The sequence below is a fragment of the Phoca vitulina genome, unplaced genomic scaffold, assembly GCF_004348235.1.
Source record: "Phoca vitulina isolate PV1807 unplaced genomic scaffold, GSC_HSeal_1.0 scaffold4, whole genome shotgun sequence".
Classification (NCBI taxonomy): domain Eukaryota; kingdom Metazoa; phylum Chordata; class Mammalia; order Carnivora; family Phocidae; genus Phoca; species Phoca vitulina.
In genome coordinates, this window is record NW_022589707.1 from 25886957 (window position 1) to 25904638 (window position 17682).

Sequence of the window (17682 nt, forward strand, 5' to 3'; positions counted from 1 at the left end):
CTCATACATTCTTTTAGGGTCTTTCTGATTAACAAATTTGTAGGGCATTTAATTCAAGGTAAGGACATTCAGTGAAAAACGTCTAGAATTATGACTTATTCTTGGTTCTATAAATTACACAAGAGTTTGGGGGCCACTGACTTTACTGCAGTTTCACCATTATCAATTCAAATTACATGCCAACTTTTGAACCTAAGGAACAAAGAGGCTGAAGTTAACCATACAGGAAGCAGAAATATTTGTGAATTCTCTCCCAACTTCCCAATTCACTACTTTAGACTTTACAATTATCTTAAAAGGCAGAATACAGTGTAGACCCCATTCTTTCTCTATGCATAAAAATTATCATATGTAACTGTATGCAATAAATCATGTATTGTAGTTTGTGGGTGATTTAAGGCGTTTTCAAGGGTAATTTTAACTTTACAAAATTTTTACTTCATTTTTTGACTTTAAACCTGATCTTTTTTGAGGTGAGATTCCATTATATCTTCTACTATGAATGAAAATGAGAGATTAAACTTCTTTCAAAACATGTTTAAATAGTTTACTCTGGAACAGAATGTTTTAAAAATAAAATTGAAGAGTCCTGTGTAAATTAGTTTTAATTTTAGACAGTGAAGGCCAAATATATATAAGTAGAAATAACACATTTACAGTACCTATGGTAATTTATTCTTAAAACTGCTTAAGAAAAGTTTTGTAAAAAGATCACTACAGGCCATTTTCTTGGTGACTGTTTCAACCACGTCATTCTCACTGTTAAAGAGGAGCTATTGTTAGTTTTTATAGAAACCAGGAGACTGTATAAAAGTTTAAATTTCTAATCTATGGTAGATAATTATAAAAATGTTTGCCCCTGAGGTTTAAAGAAAGGTATACTGTGAACTAATTTGTAAGAATTTTAGTTTTTACATGTGGTCTCATCTTCTGAACATGGTGAAACAATGCCCCCCCCCTTTTTTGGTTGTTCATATTATTCTAGGTTTTTCTTTAAAAGGAATATAAAAATGCATTTCACAATTCCAAAAAAGAGCTAAAATTAAAATTCTGTCTTTTAATACTCTTTTAAGGTGGTTAACTTACTAAAACATGATTATCATATATATCATAAATATATTCTAGCCATTATGAAATCCATAGTGACAAAAATTTTCATTATAATTCAGAAAGTACACATTTTTCTACATACTCCCCCCTCCCCCTGGCTTAGTTCTTTTGGTTATATAATTTATTCTTTTAAAAAAAGGATGCTTGATATATGAAGCCTTAGTGCTATGAATTAAACACTCACCATTAAACACCTCATTAAATTCTCCAGGAGGGGCATGAATAATGAATTTTGCTGCTATACGCACCTAAAATAGAAATGAAGATATAAATGTTCCACAGCATAGGCGTCTCCTAAAATAACCAAAAATACATTCAAAATTATACTACTTCAAAGTTCTACTGAAAATGGCTTAAAGATTTTTTTCAAAAACAGTGACACTTCTTCAAACACCTTAAGTTTATTACCGTTTCAATCATTTATTATAATCACAATGTATAGGCTGAATGCAGATAAAATTCATATTTAACACATTTAAGGATTCAAAGCGACCTACATATAAACATTTTCTTATAAATTCTTCTTTTAAACTAAAATGGAAAAAAGTATCAATCAAGAAAATCTGTATGTGTGAAGAAATAAGATGTATTTAGGTATAATAAAGAAAATAGATATATGTTTCTTTAAAATCACAAATTAGTGAAAAATGTATAAAAGAAGGGGAAGAAAGGTCTAAATTCAAAATGTTTTTAACATGAGACCTGAGTGGACCTTAGGAAATTTTAGTTCAAAGATACATGAGAGAGAAAATATCAACAAGCATACTGACAGGCATATTTTAAGAGAATAAAGGCCGTGTCTGATAAAGAGATCAATCACTAATGAAAATAAGAGAGCTTAAATGGCATGCCCAATACTCTAGTTTAATGAAGAAGTCCTGACTATTTATAACAGTTTTCCAATAAACTTCTAACTAAGTTGTGGCAGACTTCCCCAAAAGGGTATTCCCCCAACAAGCAGCAGCACAAGCAATCTTGTCAGAAACTCAGTCGTGGGCCCCACCCTGACTGGATGAGACTCTGGAAATGAGGCCCAGGAAACACTATTTAGACAAGATATCCAGGTGATTTTTTTAATGCACATTCATGTATTTACTGAATTCAATATTGCCAAGGGACTACCCTTGGCAAAAACAATTATTTTCATATTTCCCACTTTATTAGCACTGTCATTATTCTGATGTGGAAACTAAAAATAACAGAAAGAAAAGGAAACAGTAATACATGTTTGTGTATAGATGTGTATAGGTGCACGCATCTAAGTACACATATGATCTTCAGAGGAGACAGATGAAAAAGAGGTTATCTATGGCTAGAAAGAAGATGTTCCTAGTTAGAGGCCACATATGTGACAAGGCCTTAAAAAGGTAGAAAATGTCAATTTAAAACAAAAAAGAAAAGACTTTGTAGCTGGAACACTAAAAAGTTCGAAGTAAAATCTATACTGTTACGGGATACCACTGAGAGATAACAATGATGAAAATGATTTTTTTTAATGGGATTATTTAAATTAGTACTTACTAAGCACTCTACATGAATTATTTCATTTGTTCTTCACAACAACCTTATGAGGTAGTTCCTATTATATCTGCATTTTTTTGATGAGGTAACTGAAGCAGAAGAAGTTAAGTAACTCGGTCTGATTTCTGAATCCACACTTTTACTCACTATACTATGCTGCTTCTCAGATTTTTTGGTAGAATGGGTACAATCCTCCCACCAAAGGATGAATGTGTAGCCACCAAACAACTGTCTGGATATAAACTTTATTTGGTGTTTAAAATGTCAATAGCAACAATTAAAAGAAATAGAAAATTCCTTGAAAGACACGAAAACTAAAGTTCACTCAAGAAGAAATAACCTGCATATTCCTAGATCTATTAAATAAACCGAATTTGTTGTTAAAAGCCTTCCAACAAATAAAATTTCAGGTTTTCTTACACCAAACATTTAAGGAAGAAATAATACCAATTCTACACAAATTATTCCAGAAAACTGAGGAGAACACTGTCCAATTCATTTTAAAACAACAGTGTTGTCCTATAGCAAAGACTTAATCCTCAATAAAATAACAGAAAATTGAATCTAGGACTATATAGAAAGGATAACACATCATGACCAAGCATAGTTTATCCTGGAAATGTACAGCTGTTTCAATACTGCAAACCAATGACAGCAATTCACAATATCAACCTATTAAAGATGAAAAACCATAGATCATTTCAATAGATGCAGAAAAACTTTTGATAACATTTAACAACCAATCATGACAAAAAACTCAGCAAATTAAGAAGAAAATGTCCTTAATCTGATAAAAGGTATCTGCAAAAAAAATAAAGCCTACAAGCTAACATCATCCTTAATGGTCAAAGACTGAATGCTTTCCCCCTAAAATGAGAAATGAGACAAGAATGTTTGTTCCCTCCACTACTATTCAACATCATATTGTCTTACTGCAGTAAGAAAGAGATTTCATAAATAAAACAGAACTTTCTATCTGCAGACAACATGATTGTTTACAATGAAAAATCCCAAGGAATCTAAAAAATAATAATTTATGTATAAATCTAACAAAACAGGTACAGGACTAGTGTGCTGAAAACTACACAAAACATTGATGAAAGAAATCAAAGAAGAGCTAAATAAATGGAGAGATATATTATATTCATAGAATGGAAGACTCAATAATGTGAAGATGACAATTATTCCCAAACTATTCTATAGATTCAAGGGAGGCCCAATCAAAATCAAAGCCGAATTTTTCTGATACACATCAACAAGCTGATTCTAACATTGATAGATTTTCTATGTTATTACTTTTCTATGTATAAAGAATGTAATGGACACGGATTATTCTGGCCATGTATTAATTAAGACCCCCTCTCCCCAAATGTAAGCAAGATAAAAAAGTCACTGTGTTAACCAAAATAACCACAAACACATACACATGGCATCAAAAATAGATTCTGGTTAGGAAATGAGAGAATGAAGTATGTTATTTTACATCCTTAATAGTAAATGCAAAGTAGTAAAGACAAATGAACGAGAATAGCTAAAACAATTTTGAAAAAGAACAAAATCGGAAAATTATGCTACCTGATTTCCTGATTTCAAGACTTATCACTGGATCTGAACTAAGAGTCCAAAAACATACTCATATTATATAGCCAAATGATTTTTGATAAAGGTGCAAAGGCAATTCAATGGAGAAAGGATATCTTTTCAACAAATGATATTCAATTAGATATCCATGAGCAAAAACATGGACACCAAACTAAACCTCATACCTTATTAAAAATCTACATCAAAATGGATCATAGCTCTAAATGTAAAACATGAAACTTAAAAAAATTAAAAAGAAACAAGAAAATCTTCATGACCTAGGATTAGGCAGAAAATTCTTAGACATATTAAACCATGATCCATTAAAAACTGGACTTCATTGAAATTAAAACCTTTTGCTCTGTTAAAGACACTGTTAAGAGAATGAAAAGACAAGCTACAAATTAGAGAAAATATTAGCAAATCACATATCTGACAAAGGACTTGTATCTATACCCTCAAAAGTCAATAGTAAGAAAATAGTAAGCAAAGCACTTGGACACTTCAGTGGACAGGATATACAGAAGACAACATAAATATACAAAAGGATGTGCAACATCATAAATCATTAGGGAAATGAATACTGAAATCATGAAACACTACTACATACCTAACAGAATGGCTAAAAAACACTGCTGAGGATGCAGAACTGGAACTCTAATACATGGCTGTGGCAACCCAAAATGGTACCAACCAGTTTAGAAAACAGTTTGGCAATTTCTTATCAAGTTAAGCACGCACCACCTAACAATCTTACTCCCAGGTATCTACCCCAGAGAAATGCAAACCTATGTCCACACAAAAATCTATTCACTGGGACAACTGGGTGGCTCAGTCAGTTGAGTGTCCAACTCTTGATTTCGGCTCAGATCATGATCTCAGGGTCGTGGGATCGAGCCCCATGTAGGGCTCTGCATGCTCTCTCAAAAAAATAAAAAATAAAAAAAATAAAATCGGGCACCTGGGTGGCTGAGTTGGTTAAGCGTCTGCCTTTGCCTTTGGCTCAGGTCACGATCCTGGAGTCCTGGGATGGAGACCCGCTGATGAGGCTCCCTACTCAGTGGTGAGTCTGGATCTTCCTCTCCCTCTGCTCCTCCCAACCCACCCCCACTCGTGCTCTCTTCTCTCTAATAAATAAATAATCTTTAAAAAAAATCTATTCACAAATACTCAAAACTGGAAACAACCCACAACCCAAATGTCCATAAATGGGTGAATGTATAAATAAAAGATGGTGTTTCTACATAACGGAATACTACTATACGTTTTATGTGTTTTCAAAATTACTTTCTTCTAAATGTTTAAAATTACTATTAAAATCAACAGTCAAAATATAAAAAATAATTTTAAACAGGCAAGGGTGGAGTAGGATATGGAAGCAGTAGGCTATGAAAGTAGGAAATGGAAGCTAAATATACATTAGAGTCTATTACGATTATGTAAATGTCTTAACTTAATTTCCTTCATCACACCCCTGCCCCTCCCCACTGAGGTAAGGAGTTGTTAGCATTTAAAACAAAGTCTTAATCATTACCACAGGTAACAAAAACTGGTAACTTGCTGATGAATTTATCAATATTTCTTTTGAAAACATTAAGAATTTTGAGGTAATTGGGTTTTTATTTATTAGAGAGAGAGCATGAGGGGGGGCGGGGGGGAGTCGTACAGGGAGAGGGAGAAGCGAGCCTGACGCAGGGCTCTATCCCAGGAACCTGGGACAGTGACCTGAGGCCACCCAGGCGCCCCAAGGTAATTGTTTCTAACAGTCCTAATGACTTATAAAACTGACAAAATTAAAGTACTAATAGCAAGCAGTATATATATAGCATATTTGGTGGTGATACAATTAGCTAAGTTGTTGAGCTTTAAAATTTTAAGTAGTTTAAAAAAAAAAAAAAAAAGGCTTATACCATTTAGAGTTTTAGTTCTATTTGAGTTTTCACCAAGAAAGCAAAAATGATCTAAGTTTTTTTCCTATAGACTTACTGGCCCTTGTTATTGCTAAATGTATACATTTAGTATGCAGTAACCAAAAACAGTTAACAGATTGCTCACAAGACCCAAAGTGAATGGTGGGTCAAAAGAAGTACCACTAAAGACAGGAAGTCATAGGAGCTGTCTGTGAACACAAAACACAACTTGGATTATACCAGCTATGCCTGGATATTGTAATCCGGTCTTTGTGAATTGCACTAAGATTGTGATTTTTGGATTTCTCAGGTTCTAAAGGAAAGGAAGTATATCTGCCACAGTAAATGCTTAATTGTCTTCTAAGAAATTATTTAATCATCAGGGTATTTTCTAAGCACTGCTATAGACTCAGTGTTCCCCTATATTTATCCTTCCTAGCCGACTTTTTTTTTCTCTTAAAAACTATTTATTCTAGCCCACTTCGAAATCCAAGAAAAGAAAAACGGTCATACAAGAGGTCCCAAGAGTAGAATGAATTTCTGAAAATAATCAAAAACATATTTCCTTGAAGTTTTTCTAATATACATGGAGTTATACTCTATTTACCCCTTGGAATATTACAGCTTTTCTGGAAGAGCCCAGTGAATTATTAGATACATTCCTGGCCTCTGCTAAATCTTCTGCATAACCCACCATCTTCCTCCATGTATTATTCAAAATCAAGTCCTTCTAAACTAGAATCAGATTCAGGAAAGAGTTATTTTACTGTTATTTCTCTTTTTCGGGCGGGCAGAGGGAGAGGAGAGAGAGAATCTTAATCAGATTCAGGAAAGAGTTATTTTATTATTTCTTTCCTTTTTTTTTTTTTGAGGTGGGGGGCAGAGGGGGAGGAGAAAGAGAATCTTAAGAGCCTGGTGTGGGGCTTGATCCAACAACCCTGAAATCATGATCTGAGCAGAAATCATGAGTTAGACACTTAACTGATTGAGCCACCCAGGTGGCCCCCCCCATTTTTTTAGAGAAAGCAAGAGGGGGTAGGCGGAGAGGGAGAGGAGAGAGATAATCTATTTTATTGTATTTTTAAACTGCAATTCTAGATTGTGGGGGTAGGGAGTAGGGAGGGCGGGAAGGTGTGGCTAGATGGGGAGATTAACTCTTATCTATGTTAGTCACTGGCAGCTGATAGGCATACTTCATAACAACTGCACCAAAAAGCGTAGTTTTAAAAAGTTAACCTATTAGTGTAGAGCTTAATGTACTGCCCTGAGCTAAAAGCTGAAAGAGCTATATTTTTCCTTTTCTTTCTCTTGGATCCAAATAATATTTGTGCAAAATATGCAAAAAGATAAACATAACATAAAAAGTATATTCCATTCCTTTGTGCTTCTGATAAAACAGCAGATACCACATGTGACTATAAAGTTACTTATATAGAAGATAAAGTAGCATATTCAAAACAATATCCAAAATGTTAGTATACATTAATCCCACAAAAAAATAACTTCTGCCTATCAACTCTCTGAGATAACACAAAAATATTACTCACTGTCAAACTTTTTTTTGAACAATGTTTTTCTTATGGGCTTTCTTCATTTTTTTTTTTTTTAAGATTTATTTATTTATTTGAGAGAGAGACAGAAGAGTGCACACGCAGGGGAACTCTGAGTAGGCACAGAGCCCAAAGTGGGGCTCAATCACGACGTGAGCCAAAACCAAGGGTCAGACGCTTAACCCCACCCAGGCACCCCTCTTTCTTTCTTTAAAAGAAATTCCACAATTCAAACAACAAATTAAGTAATGATAGTAATGGGTAGTAACTCACAGAATAAAAGAAGAATCCATGAGTCCATACTGACACAAAGAAATGAATGAACAAGGGTAAGCTCTTCATTAGAATTTCAACTAATGAATGTAGAAGGAATGACTGAATTTGAAAATCACCTTGAGGACCATCACAATAATTGTTGCACGCAAAAATCATCAAGGGATGCTAAAATTTATGGATAAAAGTATGATAAAATGACAACAGGACATTTATATGGTCTGAAAAGTATCTTTCCAAATACTTAATTATAAAGGGTAAATAATTTTACATTGAAGAAACTTGCCAACACATCACCTTTACCAAATGATCAAAGGTGTAAATAATAGGAAAAACTGACATCATATGCCTCCTAATAGGATACACTGAGGCTACATCACTTAAACCAAAAATTCATAGGCTGAATCTAATCATGAGGAAACATCAAACCAAAATTGAGGTGCAGTCTACAAAATAACTAGTACGGACTCCTCGAAAGTGTTAAGGTCATAAAGACAAACAATGCTGAGAAGTTCCAGATTAAAGACATTACAATAAAATTCAATATGATCCCGGATTAGATCCTAGACCAGCAATTGGTGAAATAGGAATAGGGTCTGTTGATTAGAAAATAGTATTGTATCATGTTTAACTTCTTGATTTTGATAACTACACTATGGTTTGGCAACAGAAAGCCCTAAACAGTGAAGGACTTACAGAGTAGGAAAAAAACTTCTACTCTACTCAGGTTATGGGGATTTTCTCCTACATATATATTTTTTTAATTTTAAAATTTTGCTCTTTGCATTTAGGTCTTTACTCCACCTGGGACTGATTTTTGTGTATGATGTGGGATAGATATACATTTTTTTTATTATACTGTCATATGGATAAATAAAACAACCTAATACTATTTGTTAAAATGTATATCTTTTCCCAGTGAACCAACATAAAACAAGACAAAGTGGAAAAAAAAGTATCTTACATAGTCACAATATTTTTAAAATGTGAGTTACTTCTTTATTTCAGTCAGAGTTATGAAAAACATGTCACACACTTTAATAAAATCCAAGTCCTTCTAAAATGTGTCTGATGAATTTAGCACTCATCCTTCAGGTAGTAATTGCAAAAATGTAATTTCCTCAAGGAACTTCTGAATATTCAATAATATCAGAAGGCAACAGGAAGAGATGCTGTCCTGTTATTATGGAGGCACTGGCTAACATTAAGAAAAGATCATGTTAGTAATATAAAGTTAAATTAATATTCCATTTCTTCTCACAAACAACTTACTTTGTTTTAAAGACTTCCAACAGTTATCTCTGGAAGTGATAAATAATTCATTTTTTTTTTTTTAAGATTTTATTTATTTATTTAATTGGCAGAGAGACAGTGAGAGAGGGAACACAAGCAGAGGGAGTGGGAGAGGGAGAAGCAGGCTTCCTGCGGAGCAGAGAGCCCAATGCGGGGCTCGATCCCAGGACCCTGGGATCATGACCTGAGCCGAAGGCAGACACTTAACTGACTGAGCCACCCAGGCGCCCCTAATTCATTTTTATACATAAAAATTCTAGAATGGTTATTTAGGCATTGCTGTAATTCACAATGAGCCACTGTGTCCTTAAAATCAAGTTAAACAATTTTGGGTTAAATAGAGAATTCTATTTTTTTTTTTTTTTAAAGATTTTATTTATTTATTTGAGAGAGAGAATGAGATAGAGACAGAGAGAGCATGAGAGGGGGGAGCATCAGAGGGAGAAGCAGACTTCCTGCTGAGCAGGGAGCCCGATGTGGGACTCGATCCAGGGACTCCAGGATCATGACCTGAGCTGAAGGCAGTCGCTTAACCAACTGAGCCACCCAGGCGCCCCTAAATAGAGAATTCTAATTACTTGTGTTCTAATTAAGATATGACCCTATCTACCTTTTTTGTTCATTTACAATAGTTTGAAACAACTCATGATTTTGGAGACTAATTTAGACCTTATAAAAAAACAAAGTGAATGGGTACTTTTTTGATGTTTCATCTATGGCTAAACATATTTAACTTCATTTTTTCATTAAACATCTACACAAACTGTGTTTGAGGAGGGCTGTAATTGTTTAATACAAATTTTCAAATGACAAACCTGTCTTTGTATAACCCATCAAAATCACTTACTTCAAGAGTTCTCTCTTGTGACCCAGCAATCTCATACAGGTATTTACATAAGAGAAATGAATGCATATGTCCACAAAAAGAATGCGTAAGAATGTTCATAAGCAGCTTTATTCATAATAACCCCAAATGTCCATCAAGAGGAAAATGGAGGCGCCTGGTTGGCTCAGTGGGAAGAGTGTGCGACTCTTGATCTCAAGGTTGAGTTCAAGCCCCATGCTGGGTTGTAGAGATCACTTAAATAAATAAAACTTAAAAAAATAATAAGAAGAAAATGGATAAATTAACTGGGGTACTGATGCAAGCAACACCATGACTAAATCTCAAAAACAAGTTGAGTGGAAAGAAGCCAGACATACACACACACACACACACACACACACACACACACACACAAACATACTGTGTGATTCTATTTATAAGACATCCAAAATCAGGGAAAATTAATCTATGATTATAAAAGTTAAAGTATGATTGGGCAAAGGATGCAGGGATTGATCAGAGAGAAGCATCAGGAACTTTCTGAAGTGACAGAAAATGTTCTTTAAGTGAATGGTAGTTGCACACATATTGTGAAAATTCACTGAACTGAATATTTAAGACTTGTGCGTTTTATGGCAGGCAAATTATACCTCAACTAAATTTTTTTAAAATCTCTCATACATATGACAGTATATATCTTATTTTTATTATGCATAAAATGTTAACTTTAAAACTTAGTAACCACAGACATACAGAGGGCCAACAGACACAGGAAAAGATGATCATCACTTGTCATCAGGGAATGCAAATCAAAACTACAATGAGCTATCACTTCACACCTGTCAGAATGGCTAAAATTAATAACACAAGAAACAACAGGTGTTGGCAAGGACGTGGAGAAAAGGAACACTCTTACATTGTTGGTAGGAATGCAAACTGGTGCAGCCACTCTGGAAAACAGTTTGGAGGTTCCTCAAAAAGTTAAAAAGAGAACTCCCCTACGATTCAGCAATTGCACTCCTGGGTATTTACCCAAAGGATACAAAAACACTAATTCAAAGGGATACATGCACCTGTATGTTTATAGCAGCATTATTTACAATAGCCAAACTATGGAAGCGGCCCAAGTATCCACTGACTGATGAATGGATAAAGAAGATGTGATGTGTACACACACACACACACCCATGTACTAGTACTCAGCCATAAAAAGAATGAAATCTTGCCATTTACAACAACATGAATGGAACTAGAGAGTACAATGCTAAGTGAAATAAGTCAGAGAAAGACAAATACCATGATTTCACTCATATGTGGAATTTAAGAAACAAAACAAATGAGCAAAGGGAAAAAAAAGAGAGACAGAGACAGATAAAAAAAAACAGCCTCTTAACTAGGGAAAAAACTGATGGTTGGTTACCAGAGGGAAGGTGGGTGAGGGGATGGGTGAAACAGGTGATGGAGATTAAGGAATGCACTGGTCATGATGAGTAACAGGTGACTGAAATAAAAATTTAGGGGCACCTGACTGGCTCAGTAGATGGAATGTGCAACTCGATCTCAGAGTCGGGGGTTCGAGCCCCATGTTGGGTGTAGAGATTACTTAAATAAATAAATAAAATATTTTTTTTAAAAGGTTTAAAAAAAACTTTAGTAACCATGATAATTAATGAGTGACATATTATTTGCTTATTTTCTAATTAAGAATCACAAACCTTTAACATTAATTTTTATTGCTAAAAATCCACAAAATATATTCATCCAACATTTTGCTCACTTTTTTTTTAAGGAAGATTCCACACCCTATATGGGGTTTGAACACACAACCCCAAGATCAAGCATGGCATGCTCTACTGAGACAGCCAAGCAGCCCTAACACTTTAAGAGAAAATACAGTAAAAAAAGTTTTTTTAAAGATTCTGTTTATTTATTCGACAAAAAGAGTCTAAGAGAGTACAAGCAGGGGAAGCAGTATAGGGAGAGGGAGAAGCAGACTCCCCGCTGAGCAGGGAGCCCAACGTGGGGCTCGATCCCAGGACTCTGGGATCATGACCTGACCCGAAGGCAGATGCTTAACCATCTGAGCCACTCAGGCGCCCCAGTAAAAAAAGTTAAAGGTAAAATTTTAAAGAAAAAAAATTAAGAACCTTAGGCTTTCATTCTGAATTACAGAGTAATACGTTGGCATAAATCTATACTACCTAGGACATCTGTCTCAGTCTTCTTAAAAAATACTGGGGGTTTTGGGGTGCCTGGATGGCACAGTTGGTTGAGCACCCGACTCTTGGTTTTGGCTCAGGTCGTGATCTCAGGGTCATGAGATGGAGCCCCACGTCGGGATCCACACTCAGTGTGGAGTCGGCTTGGGACTCTCTCTTCATCTTCCTCTGCCCCTCCCTTCTGCACTTGCATGCTCTTTCTCTCAAATAGATAAATAAATCTTTTAAAAATAAAATACTGGGACATTTTTGCTTACACTGAGGACTCTGGTCAGATAATATTTTGACTCATCTCCTTTATCAGTGGACAATTTATAAGAAGGAAATCTCAATGCTCACACTGAATAAACTGAAGTCACCCTCCTAAGAAATCCCACAGTAATGAAATGTCTACATTTTGAACTCTAAAGTTTTCATCAAATAGATTCTGTTTGCAGGGAAGATTCGACTGATAAGGACTGATGGAAGTATGACGTCCTACGAAAGAGGGTTGACCAAGAAAATAATACAGGGTAAAATAAGTAAAAATCCTTAACACTTCAGTTCTAAATCATTGCACCAAACTATATAAATGTTACAGTTGTATCTACCATCTCATAGGCAAATATGTTAGAATTTGTTCTCGAAAAATTATACTAAAATCTCCTACTGAATTTATTTTAAAAAAATGTGGCTAACTTTCCATCTCTTATGCTTCCAAAATCCTCAATGTTTAGCACTGATTTAGTCTGGGAAGAAACAGAAATTCAGAGGAAAAAGAAAATCAGAGAGGGAACAGACTTTTGCCTATATATTACCATATCTGAGTGCTCAGAATGGTGCCTGGCAGATAGAAGGCTCTCAGATATTTGCTAAATAACTAAACATTCAATATCCCTTCAAGGCAGGATTCCTGTTGCCCCTGCCCTATACTCTGAGCTCAGTAGATAGTTATTATATGTTGAATAAATCTATAAGCAAGAATAAAGTCTCATTTATTTAGAACATTTAGGGAATGTAGTATTTCAATGAAATGAACATTTTAGGAGTTATCACTAATACAATTCTATATATAAACTTTTAATTTTCAAATAAACTACACTCAAACCACAAAAACTTATGCTAATATAAGGAAGCAGTATAGTACTCTCTGGAGTCAGACTGACTGGGTTGGATTTTCATCTCCACTACTCATTAGCTATGTAAACTTGGGTAAATATATAATATTAGCTATTATTATATAAATTATATATTATTAGCAACAACAAGATAATAAGTGTACCTGTATTAGTATAGCTCTAATATTCTTAAAAATAGCCCTGGAACACAGATATTTTCACATTACATGTTAGTTTCTTTGTGCCTATAGTGACGGAAGGGTGGCATATGCCCAGGCATTTCTGTGTTGTTTGCAGTGCATTCACTTCCACACACCGACATCCTTTTTCCTCACTTGGAAATCATCCTTTCCCTCTCTACTTGACTCTGCTCATCTCTAACACCAGTGATAGCAACACTGGAGAAAAAGCTGGTTTCCTAGCTACATGGTGGGAATGTGCAAGATCTGCACTTTTATCTAAGACAAATGATCTGTACCCAAGTTTTGATCTGTTTAACTTCTATAAACTTCCATTTTTTATAATTAAGGGAAATTAAGGGGATGAAATATACCATTATTTCTTAAACTTTAAAAACCCCTGCCTCTGTTAGAGAAAATAAAATGTTATCTGAAATTACTCTGAGATAGCTATTACTTTTAATTTATGAAAGAGAAAACAGAGATCCAGAATTGGGATTTGAATGAAGTGTTCAAATGAAGTCCAAGGCTTTTCACAGAGCTGCTTCCCAGTACAGCATCATCTTTCTAAGACGGTTCAGAAGACAGGCTGAGAACAAAAGAAAACTCTAGGCAATCTCACCTACTTCCACCACTTCTATTATCCCCATCCAACAACAGCTCTCAAGTCTATACATCCACCACACTGTTTGTCAAGATCAAGATGCATTTTTCTAAGTATAACTTATTTACTAGAAATCTCCATCAAAATGTCTCAAAGATACTTTAGACTGTCTCACCTAAACCTACTCCCTTCTATTCTTTATAAAATTAACCAGCACCACCTAGAAATCATTCCACCTTCCCCTCTCCCTTAGGCACATGATCAGTGTCTGTCTCTCTTGCTCAAATCCAATCCCCCTTTCTTTGATTCCATTCCATTCAGACCCACTTTGTTCAGCATTGTTATAACAGCAATCCTGCCTCTAGTCTTATGATCTTTTTCAAAATTCATTTTCTATTCTACAACCAGACTGATATTTTTCAATGTAAATGCTGATGTTTTTTCCTGCTTAAGATCATCTAACGGTTCCCCCACTGCCAACAAAATTAAAGTCCAAAGTCCTTAACATAACATATAAAGCTTTTCCATATCTGAAGGCTATAAAACGTAATTGTTAACAGCATAAATTCTAAAATAAGACTGTATGGACTCAGATTACAGCTCCACCGCCTACTACCTGTATGACCATAAGCAAATTAAATTCAGTTTCCTTACTTGCAGTAAATGAGATAATACACTTAGAAAAGTGCTTGGCACAGAGTAAGCACTCAAATAATAGCTACTACCTTTTTTACTCTGCCATGTACCAGCTCCTACAGCCTACCACTCCTTTTCTCATCCCACATATACACGATACTGGAGCCTCAGCACTCCATTCAGTCTCTCAAACAGGAACCCTCGTCTTCTATACCTCCACATCACTGCATACATATGATCTGGCCATCTTTTATCTACTGTGGTAAAATTGTACACAGCCACAGAATTTCTTAAACTTTGCAAGTTATCAGAAGAAAAGATCACAAAGAAAGGCAAACTCAAAGATCAAATTATACTATTAAAAATTTGGGGGGGGCACCTGGTGGCTCAGTTAAGCATCTGACTCCCCGCTCAGTGGGGAGACTGCTTCTCCCTCTCCTTCTGCCCCTCCCTCCACTCATGTTCTCTCTCTCTCAAATACATACATAAAATCTTTAAAAAAATAAATAAATGTTGGATGTATTATTTAGTACAGCAATCATTAGTAAATACTTTTGATAAAGGGTTAGTATTTTTTTTTTTTTTTTAAAGATTTTATTTATTTATTTGACAGAGAGAGACACAGTGAGAGAGGGAACACAAGCAGGGGGAGCGGGAGAGGGAGAAGCAGGCTTCCCGCTGAGCGGGGAGCCCGATGCGGGGCTCAATCCCAGGACCCTGGGATCATGACCTGAGCCGAAGGCAGACGCTTAACGACTGAGCCACCCAGGCGCCCCGATAAAGGGTTAGTATTATTAAGACCTGTGGTATAAGGCCTAAAATTATGTGTGCTTTGACATCTGGGGAAAACCAGGAAGGCCTTGAATGGCCTAACTGCAAGTTCCCATCCTCATTCTGCTCCTGCAGATAAGGTCCCCTAGTCAGACAACCTTCTTTATCACAGGGAAGAGGCACAGTTCCTGCTTATTCCTGAGGAGCAGGCTCCAGTTCCCTGCCAGTCTGCAGAATTATTCAAACAACCCAATCACATCTTCCTGTGGCCACCTAAGAATCACTCCACCCTCTTGATACTAGAAAACTTGCATTCCATGGCCTCTGCTTGTTCACTCTGTTCCCAAGTGCAACCTCCAAGTGACCCTACATTGTGTGAGGTGTCCCTCTCTCCTGGGCTGTTGAGTATATGTAATTAAAATAAACTGCTGTTCATCTCATCTGTCCGGTGTCAGGTGCTGTGTATTCAACCACCCACATAACCTTAAGGTACAGGTGCCCCTCCCTCACCAACAGAATGAAGAGGAGGAGAATAAAGTAAGACCTGGGAAGCTCAAATTAAGATATGTAACTGAGGGAACTAAGAAGCAAGGAACTCAGTTATTTAAAAAATATATTTTAAGCAAGCAAACAAATAAGTTGATATATAGTCCAAAACTTAGAAGGGCAAGAGAGAGATTCTTCAAAGATCTTTATTTTTATTTCAGACATAAATTTACAACTGTGGTTATCTAGTTTCCTATCCTCCCATGTATCTGAAGGGAGGAAGGAAAGGTCGACAGTTGTACCTAGAACGTTAAAAAAAAGGGAAAGGTCTGAGCCAACCTGACAAAGGCTGAAGAAAACAAAGTTCCTTTACAGGAACAAAAAAAAATTTACAATCAAGTCCTGAAATTCAGGAGCTAATCAAACCTCTTGAAAAGAGAGCTCTAAAATTCTTAGTAAATAAATTTTTATCTAAGAATAACGATAAACTTACAGATAAAAGCTGAAAATAATGATCAGGATTTTGAATTATAGGTGACATAGATTAAACATCTCAAAACCTCCAGACTTACTGCAACTCTACCAAGTGATCAAATAACTGGGAAAAGTCCTGTGGGTGTGTTTAGTGGAGTGGAAGATGAATTAGAAACTCTTCCACAATTTTAGGCAATGTTCCTCTACTCTTTTCTACTGTGTGGCCTATGAAGAACTCTTTGCCAGTTTCCCTATTAAATTAGTTCATTAGATAGTGAGAAATGGTCTTTCATAGAGCAAATCAGAAGACCTGAAAGTCAAATGCACTTCCTCAAAAATGAACACTGTGCCATCCTGGTACTCTTTTGAGACTCTGTTCAACCTTCTCTGTATCAGAATACTCACAAATGCCTGAGGAAAGTGGACACAATTCAGTTACAATTCATTTTGATAAACATAGAAAACTGTCTCCTGCTTTTTTCTACCAAGCACTACTTTCTCTTTGTGAATGTTGGCAGGTAGTCATTTAGGATCAGAGGTATCTCAGATTGCAGACAGTAAAAAAAAGTATGTTAATGCTGGGATGCTGCCTGCCATAAACTGTTCCTCGTGTGCTGCAGGCAAGAGCAGAGCTGATGATGCCCTTCCTACTCTGTAGAGCAGGCCTACACTCTGAGCCTACAGAAAGAAATCAGTTTCTCCATACACTTTCCAATTTGATCAAGAGGCCAGATGATAAGCAAAGCAAATAATACTGATGAGCTGTGTGCCATTTGCACATCATGTTGGACCAACATGTGTAGAAACCAAACATTTACCACAGGGATGGGAAGAGATTAGTCACAATATCCAGAAAGATGACTACTTGTGGCGCAATACTGTGGAGCAGTGGTGCCTTACTTTTCTACAGAAGTTCTCAATTCCTTGGTTCTTTCAGTGTTGCAACAAATGTAAAGAGAATACAAGGCACATATTTACCCCAAAGATACAAAAGTAGGGACCCGAAAGGCTACGTGCACCCCGATGTTTATAGCAGCAATGTCCACAATAGCCAAACTGTGGAAAGAGCCAAGATGTCCATCAACAGATGAATGGATAAAGAAGATGTGGTATATATATACAATGGAATATTATGCAGCCATCAAAAGGAAT

General features: G+C 35.8%; 1 protein-coding gene across 1 annotated transcript in view; it reads right to left on the reverse strand.

The window, feature by feature from the left end:
- CAPZA2 (capping actin protein of muscle Z-line subunit alpha 2) overlaps positions 1-17682 on the reverse strand; it is a 59287-nt gene that overhangs the window by 26654 nt on the left and 14951 nt on the right. The window contains exon 2 of the mRNA XM_032401722.1: positions 1295-1358. Within this exon, the coding sequence (XP_032257613.1) occupies positions 1295-1358 (64 nt within the window). The remainder of the gene's footprint in view (positions 1-1294; positions 1359-17682) is intronic.